Genomic DNA, 12,791 nt, shown 5'->3' with positions numbered 1-12,791 from the left:
ATTCGCGCGCGTTATTTTTGCTCTTCAATGTGGATTAGATAGTGAATGTATTTATTAGTAGAATCGGCTGAAAATTCACATGAGACCTGGGTAAACTTTTTAAGCTGCCAAGACCAGAAAAGCCAGCTGGGCTTTCTAATGAGCAGGCTTAGTGTTTTCTTAGCTACATCCCTGGAGACGTAAGGCATAACTTTATTAAAGTGGTTATGCACTGACTTAGCTACAGGTGAAGTTTAGATGTACCAGCTAATTCGCAAAAATGAGAAAGGCATGAATTTTGGTCAATTGATAGCAAGCAATATTCGATTCATAACAGAATTTCATCTTGCAACAAGAATTTATAGATTTTCAAACTAAAGACCTTCGAGCATTGTAGACGCGAGCGTGACGTTTTCAAGTTTGTTCATATTGTAATCCATTTCCTTCCTCCTCCTCGTTAGTCATCCTCACTTCCTGCTAGCTTTCTGTCATTTATCGAGTACTCTTGCGCAAAATCAAATCATTATGAATGGTTGCGTTTCATGTGATCATTCTATGATTTTTGCCTCAAATGAACAATTTGTCATGTTATAAACGTCATCAGTATTTTTTTGCCAAGTGGTGGTGGGTGTGACCGAGGGTGGATGAGTGAAACGGGAAGTTTTGGCTGGAAGTCATGCATGATTTGGGTGGAAAAGAACTTAAATGAGCAACCTCCTTGATCTATGATAAATCTTCAAAGATCTTTTTTATTCAGCCCGACAATTGAGTTAATGAATGTTCTATCATGTGACCCCTTCTTAATCTTGATTTAGTTGGAAACTTGAAACCTAAAGACGCATCCATAATTTGACACGAAAAGTTCAATTACGCGGGAGCGAAATGGACAGCTGATTGTGTGGGCACAACAACTTTTTTCCCGCCATAACTTCAGAGCGTGGCGTTGTTCTCAAAGACAAAATGGCGGACTCAACAAAACATTTTAAAAAGACCCATTTCAGTTAGCCCTTAGAAATCGACATTTTATATTTTCGCCCGTTGTTTCATACTGGCGAAAAATTTCGGCTACTTAATTTACTTGTTTTATTTCGCCGGTATGAAACAAGACACGACTTTTAAACCATACACCTTTTAGATCTCGGCTCTGGACGTTTTTATTCCTACCATCGCATTCACGATATTCGTTAAGGTGTGTTTCCACGGTCGCGTTATTTTACGTTCGTTAACGGGCGTGAATTTAGCTGGCTTTACAAGCGTAAAATAAATTAAAGCAAATGTATGGGCGGCTTTCGTCTCAGTGCGGAAAAAGTTGAACCACATTCAACTTTTTCCGCAGACGCGAGAAGTTTTCCAAGCGCAGACGATTTCTATCGAGTCACTAAACCCAAAATGCTATATGGCAGTAAGAAACAATTCTTGAATGAACTTCAAGCTCCTGTCTTGCTTTCCTAAGTTTTTGTCACTTTAAATAGAACCTTCTTAAGTAGCCACTCTTTTATAAAAACCGGTCTTTAAACATCTTTTGAACTGACAAGGTGTCGTTTTAAATTTTCAATCCTTGGGAAGATTTTTCAGTGTTTTACTAATGATGCACGCTCCCACACTTTTTTGCCAGACCGACTTAGTGATCACTTTTACGAGAGTAGGACTATGGGAAAAAAAACTCTTTTAAAAGCAGACCAGATATATTCGCCTAATTAAATCCGTACTTTGGTTGTTTTTTCTCTCAACACTCGCGCATTGCTGCTCACTTTTTTCTCTTGACGAAATTACTGACACAGTTCACAGTCAAGCAGTCAAGGTTATCACACAACAACATCAGAGGAAACAAAATCGAAAATTTTGGATGAAGAAATAGATATCATCTGATCTTATACAAATATCACATTGGATCACTACACTTCTGCCGTGTTAAAAACCGCCAAGGCACCTGTGCGAGCAGACTGGTACCTCAGGGAATTTCGATGCGTGGTATGCATATTTTTTATTTATTTTATAACAGAGCAGAGTTCAGGAGGAATAAATTACTGCTGTTTAGGTTGCACGTCAATGCAAATTTATTTCTTGAGCAGAACTTACGAACAGAACTGAACGTATTTATGACTTCGCTAGTTAATTTCTTTGGCAACAAGAGAAGTACGCAGCATATTTTCATTTTTCTCGCCCCCTTCCTCTGACGTGCTTTGTATAATTCACCGTTGCCACGCAAGTTGGTGTTGGTTTCTGACATCTTATGCTTGATTGGATCGAATGTTAATATAGCTTGCAAATGAGCAGTTAATGGTTTTGAAATTTTGCATAGTTATTAAAACTCGGTTTAACCCTTCGACATCAGCTGGTAGCCAACTTCGAAGGGGAAACAAGACGATATTTTGGACCATGGCCCTGTATATCATCTTGTACGGGTTACTCTTGTGTATAGCGGTTAACAGTGATCAAAGCTTCGAAGATGGTGAAACTGACGGTGAAATCTACACGAACTCTTGGGCAGTTCAACTCGACACGCATGATGAAACAGAGGCGGACGAAGTAGCCGCGAGTTTAGGATTTAAGAATCACGGAAAGATAATGCCTGGGTATTTCAAATTTGTACATGAACAAACGGAAAGCCGCCAGAAGCGGAGCGCTGAACATCACACCCAGCCTCTGCTAGATCACCCGCGGGTACTATGGGCCAAACAACAAACTTTACTCTTCAGGTATAAACGGGGCTTCGAAGCAGTGGATCGAATCGCGCGCGCCGAAAGGAACAGGAGATTTTTCAGCGATCCTAAGTGGAACGATCAATGGTATTTTGGTAAACTGGAAGCTGACGATCCGAGAGGGAACCTGGGTATTTTAGACGCTGTTAAACAAGGTTATACCGGTAAAGGAGTTGTTGTAACTATTATTGATGACGGCTTAGATCATACGCACCCAGACTTGAGTCGCAACTACGATCCACAAGCGAGCTATGATGTCAACGACAATGACCCAGATCCTAAACCAGATGACTCAAACTTGGACAACGCGCACGGCACGAAATGCGCTGGAGAAGTAGCGGCCGCAGCGAATAACGGAGTCTGCGGGGTGGGAGTCGCTCATGATGCGAAAATCGGCGGTGTAAGAATGTTAGATGGACCTGTTACAGACGCAGTAGAGGGAAAAGCTTTGGGATTCAACTGCGAGGATCATGTCGACATATTCAGCGCGTCTTGGGGGCCTAAAGATGATGGGAAAACTTTCGGTAAACCTGAGGAACTCGGAAAGAGAGCCATGGAAAATTGTGCGCTGAAAGGAAGACGAGGTTGGTGCTTTGCGCGTAATAACATCATGTTTATAGTTTGTGTTGGGTTTATAAATAGTTCTTGATATTGTTTGTGTTTTTCCTACTGTAAGTCACCTATTTTCTTTATAACTTTTGTTAGAGCCGCGAAACCAGATGGCCATTTTATATTCGTGTTTATTAATTGCGGCCTTCCTCCTGTTTTGACAATATGAGACTGCCTGTCAGCTAATTATTATTAAGGTTTGTTAACTAACTGAATTATGCGCATACTTTAACTTTTATCTAAAACGGTGTGTTGTTAGAACAACAGTGGCTTTCAGAAACAATGTAATTAGCTTTGGCGGTTAAAATTTCCATTTCGGCTTTATATACACATTTTTCGCGCCAGAAATTACACAAAAAAGTTACAAAAACGCTGAATTTTTTCTTTGTCTTGGTAGTTACAATTTGAAGTCGCTGAAATTTAATGAAGCCCAAGCTAAGTTTTGAATAAACACAGCTTCCATTTGTGGTTTCTAGGAGAGGAATTCGTCACATTTGAATGTTGATTTTTCAGCAGACACTTAACGAGCCAAACAAACTGAGAGATCAAATAGACAAGCAAAAAGTCCTTTATTTAATGACGTTTTTACAAGATTGAGGATAAGAAAGATAAACATCTAAATTTACATTTTCTTGTTTTAAAATCTAGGCTCAACGTTTATAGAAAATTCAAGTTGTTCCCTAATTTCTATCTTGAAAATCTTAGCGTGTTATTAACATTTTGCCCTCTCTCTGAGCGGTAAAGTTCTTATATAAAAAAAGTCCTTCTATGAAAGAGAGTTTAGTTCGAAATTTTAATTCGAATGTGACCAGCTGTGAAAACACATTGAGTTAAATTCACTTTGTATTTTTCTAGCCTTAAAGTTTTTATTTCACTTCTCTGGGTTCCCTTTTTTATAAATGTGGAATGTAAAAACGACACCCAAAATTTTTCTTTCAAAAAGCGTTTCGAACCTCTGAAAAAAGCGATCGTAAGGTGACCATTTTTCTCAGGCGATCGTGTTTAAAGGAGCTACGTCGCGGAGATTTCGCAGATTTTTGGTTTAAACTGTTCTGGCATTAGTGGTAGGCAACTAAACACATGAAAAACATTATTTTTGAACATCTCAACGAAGATATAACCTTAATTCGAGGATAAAAATCAAGCTACGGCTATAAATGCCGATTTTTTGACGACGCGCAAGAACAGATTGAAAAGTCTTTCAAGTTGCAATCATTTCCATCCGCAGCCAAAGACGCATGTAAACAGTTTCAGTGCTCTAAATATAGCAATTTTTGATAAAAAATGGACTATTTTTTTTTAGGTTTCCTGCGACACAAATATAAATTTTGGCCGTTCAAAAATCTGTGAAAATTCGTGATGTAAAGTTTTTTCGTTTCGCCGATCATGGCTCCTGGTTAAGCCGAACCATCTGTATATTATCGACTACAAGCTAGGCCGGCAGGTGTTTTCGACAATAATCAAGACAGTATCGTGAAAACAGAAAGTTTACTTCAGATTATTTAAGGAAAAAAAGTTGAGTTAATTATTTAACGCGGCTTTCAGTTTCTTTGCCAACGTTTTGAGCGCCTTAGCTTAATTGGATATGAAAAATATTCCTTCAAAATCATAATGGTGCCAGGTTATGAGTAGCACAAGAGCCATTTAGTTAAAAAACCAATTTTAAAACCCACGCCAATTCATTGCCTTCTGCTAAGCATTGAAGATAGTTTACATCAATCGATATTTACATGAGCGGATCCAGGAAAATGGTGATAGTTTCCCGATAACTCGATCGCCGAAGGCGCCAGCCTCTAAGGGGCTCGCCGGGTAGCATGCTTCAACTGGGAAAACTTTCAGATTTGAACTCTAAGTGCCATTTTTGGCGGGTATTTCGAGTCACTCGGACAAGTTGTTGATAACAGGTTTTCGCGTTTTTGAAAAAAGAATAAGACTTGGAAATATTCCTTAACTCTAAAAATATACACTTATTATAAAACATCTGGCTGATCAATTTCCCTAAAACGGTGGGAACCGGTCTTGATCCGCGCCTGATTATTACCAATATATCAGTAGACCCCAGTAGGCAATCAGAACATTGGACATTTCCGAAAGAAAATACTGACTTTTTTGTGAGATTGTTTATCGAGTTTCTCATTTTGTGAAAGCCATATAGCACAAGAGTTTTTGCTGGTTTAATTAAATATTTGAAACATTTCAATTGTATATTCAGTTTTAGTCACATACATGTACAATGTTTGTATTTGAAAACGAATTCGAACTTCGCCGGCGCAATGTATCGTGCTTTCATTTCTGTAACTCTGTCAGCGTTTAAATGTAGGCTATGGACGAAAACAAATCAAAAGGCAGGCGATTACAAACGATATGGGCATAAATGTGGGCAGGTGAAAATCAGTATGAAAATAATTAAGAGTATTCAGAGCCAGTGTGGGCGAAAGCACTCTGCTGTGTTTTCCGCAGCTAATATTAGTATGTAAAAACGGAGAATTTCGAGCCTCTTTATTGGGTATCCGAAGACTTCGTTTTCGTCGCATTTTTTTGCAAATCTTCCATTTTTTAAGCAGATCTTCGTTTTATGGATTGAAACTGCGAGACAGCGTAGTCAGTGTAAATTATAACTGTTTAAATTCATGAAAAGCAAACACGAAACAGTTGCTGAAACAATAAAGGAAATTAACGATTGATTTGATTTGCTGCCGACATTGTTTTGTTTCTCTACTGTGTGATGTTGTTAATCAGGGGCACCCATCGAGAATATAGTTCAAAACCACTAAAGATAGCACCGTTGAACGTATTTTAGTATTTAAACGGTAGATATGGGCATATTTTTATCCCCTAAATTTTTTTTATCTGTTCAGATTTCCTAGCTGAAAGTCTAGTGATCCGAAAGTTATAGGGATCAAAACTTTCCAGCCTTTCCAGCCAGAGAAGGGCTCCCGAAAATTCTAGGTGACCTTTTTAGAGTAAAAATCCGTTAAAAATGAACAATTATACCATTTTTTAAATATTCGAAAATGCTAGGAAAGGCAGGCAAGCAAAAAAATTTACAATGAATGTGCCGAAAATTGTAGATCTCAAATCGTCTTCCGAACAGATATTTTAACGAAATATTCCGTTGGGTGCCCCTGGTTAATGGCATTCATTTTCTTTTCATGTTTACTTTCATCTTCGCTTTTATTTCGAGAGCTTCGTTTTTGCCGCGGTAATCGTTGCGTTTTCGATTTATTCGGAAATACCCAAGGACAGAGTCTATTAGAGGCTGGTTTTCATGATTGGGGCGATCACGATCGCTTAAATCGCCCGTGTTCTATCCTAGTACCCTTCTAGCTTTTCTTTCTCTTCTTCGCCGCAATAATTGAAAAGATTAGATTAGATAGATTATTGAAGACTGCCATTGTGTTAGATCTGGGGCTAAAATGATTGTTTTTTGTAGGTCTTCGCCCATACCAGGCGATCGGGACTCTACTAACTTTGATATGAAGCTATACGAGAACCCCGCTTCCATCGCATAGGATAGTCTCAATATTTGCAAACGATCGTTGCGATAGAAACGATCGGGGCGATCATATGAGAACCAGACTTAAATCTTACTAACTGTTTCTACCGGTGATCTGAAATATAACGGTCTAATTTTTTCCCACAAGGCAAAGGAAGTATATATGTGTGGGCAACTGGAAATGGCGGCGTTTCCTTAGATGACTGTAACTGTGACGGCTACACATCAAGTATCTACACCTTATCCGTGGGCTCAATCAGTCCCAGCGGATTCCGCACGGGGTACGATGAGAACTGCCCCTCCACAATGGCTGTAGTGTACACCGGGGATGCCGGTAAAGACAAGCGGGAAGCTTACAGCAGTCTCGTAACCACCTCTCTGTTTCACAAGTGTGTCACGTCTTTTTCTGGGACCTCGTGTGCGGCTCCTCTGGCAGCTGGAATCTTTGCGTTGGTTCTGCAGGCGAATCCCGAGCTAACTTGGCGAGATATGCAGCATCTGGTTGTTCAAACTGCTCAGAAAAATGATCCTAATGGGGCATCGTGGAGCAAGGTAAGCTTTCTCTTATATTCATACAGTGGCTCAAAAAATGCCTTTTTAATTTTCACTTCCTACCTCGTTGTCTGTTAAACATAGGCAGGCAATGCGTGCAAGTGTTTTAATGCCTCCAGAGTCCAGAAGCTGCTAGAGAATTAGACCTGTTCTCCGATAATCTACATTTCTAGTTAAATTACATAATATTAACATGCTTAATTACCAGCCGAAATTTTTTATTAGTGTCAGTTTTCTTGAAATAGACCAAAACTTGATTTTTCCAATGATATTATTATTTTGCCGTACCTTCAAAAACAAAAAGGAAAATTAAAAGAAAGAAAACAATTTGCAACAGATGGAAACTCTATCTAGATGACAATCAACTACGTGAAGTGAACTGAAGTGTGGAAAGCTTATCATCATTTGCTTTGGTAAATCTCTATTTGTCAGTTTGTTGTTTTCGATTCTTGTTTCATAATAAATAATGTTATTAAGAATAGGGACAGTGATCTTTTCAACAGAATCACAAGTGACACTGGCCATGTATTATATGACTTGCTCCCACCCAAACGGAACAGAGCTCTTAGAGAAAGGGGCCATGACTTTATACTCCCTAAAGTAAAAACGGAACGTTTCAAACGCACTTTTGTAAATAGATGTCTTTTTAAATTTATTTCTTAAAATCCTTGTAACTGATACATATAATAGGTTCATTTTACTAGTTTAGCTTATTTTAGATTGTTTTTTATTGTAAAGCCACACGTCTGTTGTGACTAGCTTCTTAATAAAGACTTCTACTAAATTGTCCAGTTTAGTGGCATATAGCCACCTCGATTTATTTGCGAGACAGAATCGTGACACTGGCTCCTTGTTCCCCGAAACACGTGATGTGGCAGCGCGTGATTTGGGGGACAAGCGAGTTTAAAGTACGGAACATAATACACTGTACGAGTCATTTGTAATTTATCTGCGCTGGCAATATTTGAATTTGCTACACCGCGCTGACCAGGTCCCAAAATGGACGAAACAGCTGTCTGCGGTTGCAACCCTGCTTCATCGGTTCTGGTTGTGCGGTGTCTCGCAAAGTCTACGTATTCGCGTAGTATCAGCCTTGCTGTGTTATTTGAAATGGCTTGATTTTTCGCATATTTTACCGTGCTTGACACGGCTAACATTCTTTTTGCTTCAATCTGATTGGTTCATTGGGTTGTTTGCCTTGATTGGTAGAATGATGTAGACGCGCAAATGGTCATAGCGCCAGTTAGGGCTATTGCCGGGATTCGACTCAGGCCTTGCGCTTCTCAGTGTGGCCACGAAATGAGAAAGAACACCAAGGGACTAGGTGCCAGACACTCATATGCTAACCTAAGTGCATGCTTTTCTTACAGAACGCCGCTGGGCATTTTTACAGTCGTTCTTATGGTTTTGGCGTTTTAAACGCAGCCGCCTTGATAGAAAAAGCCAAAACGTGGAACCATGTCTCGGAGCAGCGCTCATATAAGCTACCAGGCGTCTTAACACGAGAAAAAGCCGTGATACCATCTAAGAGAGAGACAGTTTTGAAGGTAACAGTAGTCATAAGAGATTTGTTGTGTATTCTTTTTAACCTGATAGCGTTTCACTAAATAAAACAAGCATCCCTTTTCTATTAAGCACACTTCTTCCCTTTTTTCAACTAATTTGCTTGTTAAAGTAAAATAGGAGAATAGTGATGGAGCTTAATTCACTCCTGCAACCACAACTTTGTTGTAAACTCTCAAGGGAATACCTTTTCACTGTGGATAATGAATACGTCACCCAAAGGGAATACGAATGCGTCAACACTTTCCGGGACACTTGCGGTTTGATGGCGGGTGTTTGTAATAAAAAGTTGCCAACACTTAGCAGATCCTATAAAACAACATTGCATAATACAAGTCAATAATCCTTTTCCGTCTTTTCATATTTTTGCTCGTGCTTTATGCAAAATAGTCGGTGGATCTCTTAGAGATCTTGGATTTGATTTGTTTTTTGAGGATTTCGTTTGTTTTTGCCTGGTCTAACCCCTTGTTTTCTCACTGCAAATAGATCAACAATGACAAGAACGACATAAGAGCCTTGGAGCATGTTCAGTTCGTGTTATCAGTAAAGCACCGTCGCCGGGGGGACATGATCATCGACCTTGTGTCCCCTCAGGGGACCACTTCCCGTCTGTTGGCGAAGAGGCCAATTGATGACTCAACAGATGGACTTGTCTATTGGCCATTTATGTCCGTGGAATTCTGGGATGAAAATCCCCGTGGGGAGTGGACTGTGAAGATCAGAGATGAAAAGGTAAATACAGTAGAACCCCGGTAACTCGAACTCTGAAAGGAAACGAAAAACAGTTCAAGTTAGCGGGCTTTTCTAGTTATCGGGGTCGATTAAATATTTAATTTGCCAAGTTAATAATTGATAGTTGACTGATTTTTCAGCACTTCAGTATACAGTACAGTGCAAATAGAACTTATCTTGCCAGAAACTCTAACACGATCATACATTCTTATGATAAGAGTGGAAAATGGCTCTCAAATACGTGATCTGTTCGTTGCTCTAATCAATGGGCAACCGTGACGAGTTGCAAGAACCGGAATTCGAGTTATTGGGTAAATTTGACCCAAGTTTTGATCAAGGGAAACGAAATTTAGTTCGAGTTAGCGGGGTTTTCGAGTTATCCGAGTTCGAGTTAACCGAGTAAAAATGACTCAAAAGTGGGGTCAAATCCAAGGGAAATGGAAGTTAGTTCGAGTTAGCGGGGTTGTTGGAGTTATCCGAGTTCGAGTTACCGGGGTTCTACTGTATCTAGGTTAAAAACATACGCTTGGAAAATAGAATAGAAGAAAGAAGGAGCTCCGTGTTTAAAAGAGAAAAAAGAAATAGGAAAACAAAACAATAGAACGGAATCCATGCCTGCACAATGTCTTTTAAACGGTAAATAGGGAGTTTATTGCCTAGTACCCGTACGGTTTTTCCCAGGCCTTCACGGTATCGTATGACGTCACTATGCGATCCGTAGCGAATGGCGGTACCACGTTTTCGCTCATACCACGACACCCAAAATCGGAAATAGAGGCTTAGGAACTACGCAAGAGAGTTTACAGAAACCGGGATGGCGAGGGTAACAGAAGCGTCGCTGAACAAAAGGTTTTTTGAGCAGTGCAAATGGCTCTACTCGTGTTTTAGACATCTCGGTTCATCTATATATGTTCTCTGCAAAACAGTAAGACGTGAAATGATAAATACTGCGTTTATAACAGTAAAAATGAAAAAAAGAGTACAATTTAGAAACGTTTATACAGAGACGTAATTTTAATACGAAAATAAACCTTTCAAAACTCGGTCACTCAAACGTAACCCCCGCCCAAATAAAGGCAATGTTGTATAAACCCAAAGAGCAAAAAAAGTGAACCCAGAAAACCCACACACCACGATTAATTTTAGCTAGAAAAGATTTCAACAATAAGGAGTTTTAGATAGTGCAACCCCACGGCACTTAGAAAATGTTAATGTTTTGTTAACGAGTTAAGAGTGATAGAAGCTTCTTTAACTACTTTCAGTCTGAAAATGAGTATTCTCCACGCGGTGGCATTTTGTTTGACGAAGGAGAGTCGCCACAGAGAGATGCACCCAACATCGCTAATGACCTTTCTCACGGTCGCTTCAAGGAAGACTACATGAAGTTGACGAAGAGATCAGTCAAGAAATTCCCACAACGAGACGATGAACCTAGTTTCATGCGCGAGCTTTCTCACGGACGCTTCAAGGATGATTACATGAAGTTAGCGGATGCACCCCAACAGCCCAGCAATGTGGCCAGTGACGAGTCGGACTGGTGCAAACCGTCAGGGGATCTACAAGGACCATTGGCTGGATGCGTGACAGAATTTTCTCTTGTCATGTATGGTACAGCCTAAATGGATCCACGTTAGAAAACTAGTGCAAGCTAGCCTCCAGGGCGCTTTTTCCTTCAATTGGGAAGGCGATGTTAAAGGAAAAAGTACCCTGGAGATTAAAACTTTAATAATTCGGGTTGTCACGCACTATTTGTAACGATTTCTAGTTGCTTTCACAGTCGTTAAAATCGTTGCGTGACAAAATGGGGTATTTTATTTGAATTAAATTTACAAAACGTTTTAGTTATTTGGAGGCAATTTATTTATCGTATAGGTACTTTTGAGGGGTGTTAAATCATAGCTTCATTCGCAATCCCAGTCTATTTTAGGAGTATTCTCAAATGAATTCTGATAATAAGCGAATAGTGATGGTGTTTAAAAGAGATTGCGTTACGTTTGCGCAACGTTACACTGCCGCGGGCGGCGCCGAAAACTCGCGGGTACGTTAGTAGTTAGTATTGCGTGACGAGCGGACAACTATAAGATTTTTCAATTTCTTGTTCCCTTGCAAAAACTGACATCTGAGTTCTTGTTCTCAGTCTAATCTGACAATAATCATCTTTACTTTCCAAGCTCGTCTGTCCGGTCGTACCGGTCAAACCAGTCAGGCTTGTTTGCATTTCTTGGTAGAGAACACTGGGATTGCCTGACAATGTTTTTAAATTAGTCAACTATTGGAAATTTAAGGCTGTATAGTCCGTATTGTGAGAAAAGGTGCGAATAGTAGCGTGTTGGTTATTATAAATTGAATGTTTTAAATGGTATAATTTATTGGGTTCAATCAGGAGCCATAATCGGGGATTATGGATCCTGGTTTAATATATAGGTAACGTTCAATTGCAAGCTAGTATTTATCGTACAAATGGGCTTAGTTAGTTTTAAAACCTGATGAATTAAGGGGGCAGAATTATCGTCTATAAACCTAAGCAGAAGCTATTTCCAAGTTATTAAAAATGTGTTAGTGAAAATCATTTATTTTTTCAACTTGATTTTCACATTTGACGAATGAATTTTTGGCTCCATCCACGCAAAAAGTGGTGTTAACTCATGAACATAAGTTTTGACAGATATAAATATTCACTGTGAGCTACCGGCACTAGGGCGCTTTCCTTTTGACAGAACTGGCCTGTTAGACCGGTATATTCGACAACAGAATTCCATTGTTAGTCAGATTTGTCTTGTCAAATCAGTCAACAAATAAATATTATACATTGTTATGGTGGATTTGTGGGAAAATCTCGTGGAAAAGGCCAATTTAACATTCAAAGCCACCGGCCTGGCTGGCCAGTTCTAACAAATGGAAAGCGCCCTAAGTCTTTTATTCATGGTTGTAAGTAGAAATGTCAAAAGTATGTCTTCTAAAGAAAAAGATGTAAATTAAACCAATCAGTGGCCTTTGCAACGTTCTTGCGTTCCGTCAAAACAGGAAATAAAAGTTTACTCCTCAGTATTTGTTCTTGATAAATCTTTTTGAAAGTATCTGTTTTCGTCAAGAGTTTTGAGAACGTCTTAGCATTACTCGTGTTGGAGTTAAAAAGTGTCTTGTGTTTTCGTGAAAGA

General features: G+C 39.4%; 1 protein-coding gene across 1 annotated transcript; it reads left to right on the top strand.

Moving 5' to 3' along the window:
* Nucleotides 1-2,080: 2,080 nt before the first annotated feature.
* LOC144653840 (PC3-like endoprotease variant B) lies at nt 2,081-12,681 on the top strand. The gene is made up of 5 exons (XM_078513947.1): nt 2,081-3,265; nt 6,935-7,338; nt 8,709-8,885; nt 9,388-9,633; nt 10,896-12,681. The coding sequence occupies exons 1-5, from the start codon at nt 2,260-2,262 to the stop codon at nt 11,250-11,252; spliced, it is 2,190 nt and encodes a 729-aa protein (XP_078370073.1). The 5' UTR covers nt 2,081-2,259; the 3' UTR covers nt 11,253-12,681.
* The last annotated feature ends 110 nt before the right edge of the window (nt 12,682-12,791 follow it).

Source organism: Oculina patagonica, chromosome 5 (genome assembly GCF_052425735.1).
Source record: "Oculina patagonica isolate OP01 chromosome 5, crgOcupat, whole genome shotgun sequence".
Lineage (NCBI taxonomy): Eukaryota > Metazoa > Cnidaria > Anthozoa > Scleractinia > Oculinidae > Oculina > Oculina patagonica.
Note: the sequence above shows the minus strand (reverse complement) of the source record. Positions and strands in the feature narration are given on the sequence as shown.

Bases quoted from the DNA above. Each gene is read 5' to 3' on its own strand.
- LOC144653840 (XM_078513947.1), top strand. From the start codon at position 2,260: ATGGTTTTGAAATTTTGCATAGTTATTAAAACTCGGTTTAACCCTTCG. The intron at 7,339-8,708 runs GTAAGCTTTCTC...CTTTTCTTACAG, and splicing joins ATGGGGCATCGTGGAGCAAG to AACGCCGCTGGGCATTTTTA. The intron at 9,634-10,895 runs GTAAATACAGTA...AACTACTTTCAG, and splicing joins TGAAGATCAGAGATGAAAAG to TCTGAAAATGAGTATTCTCC.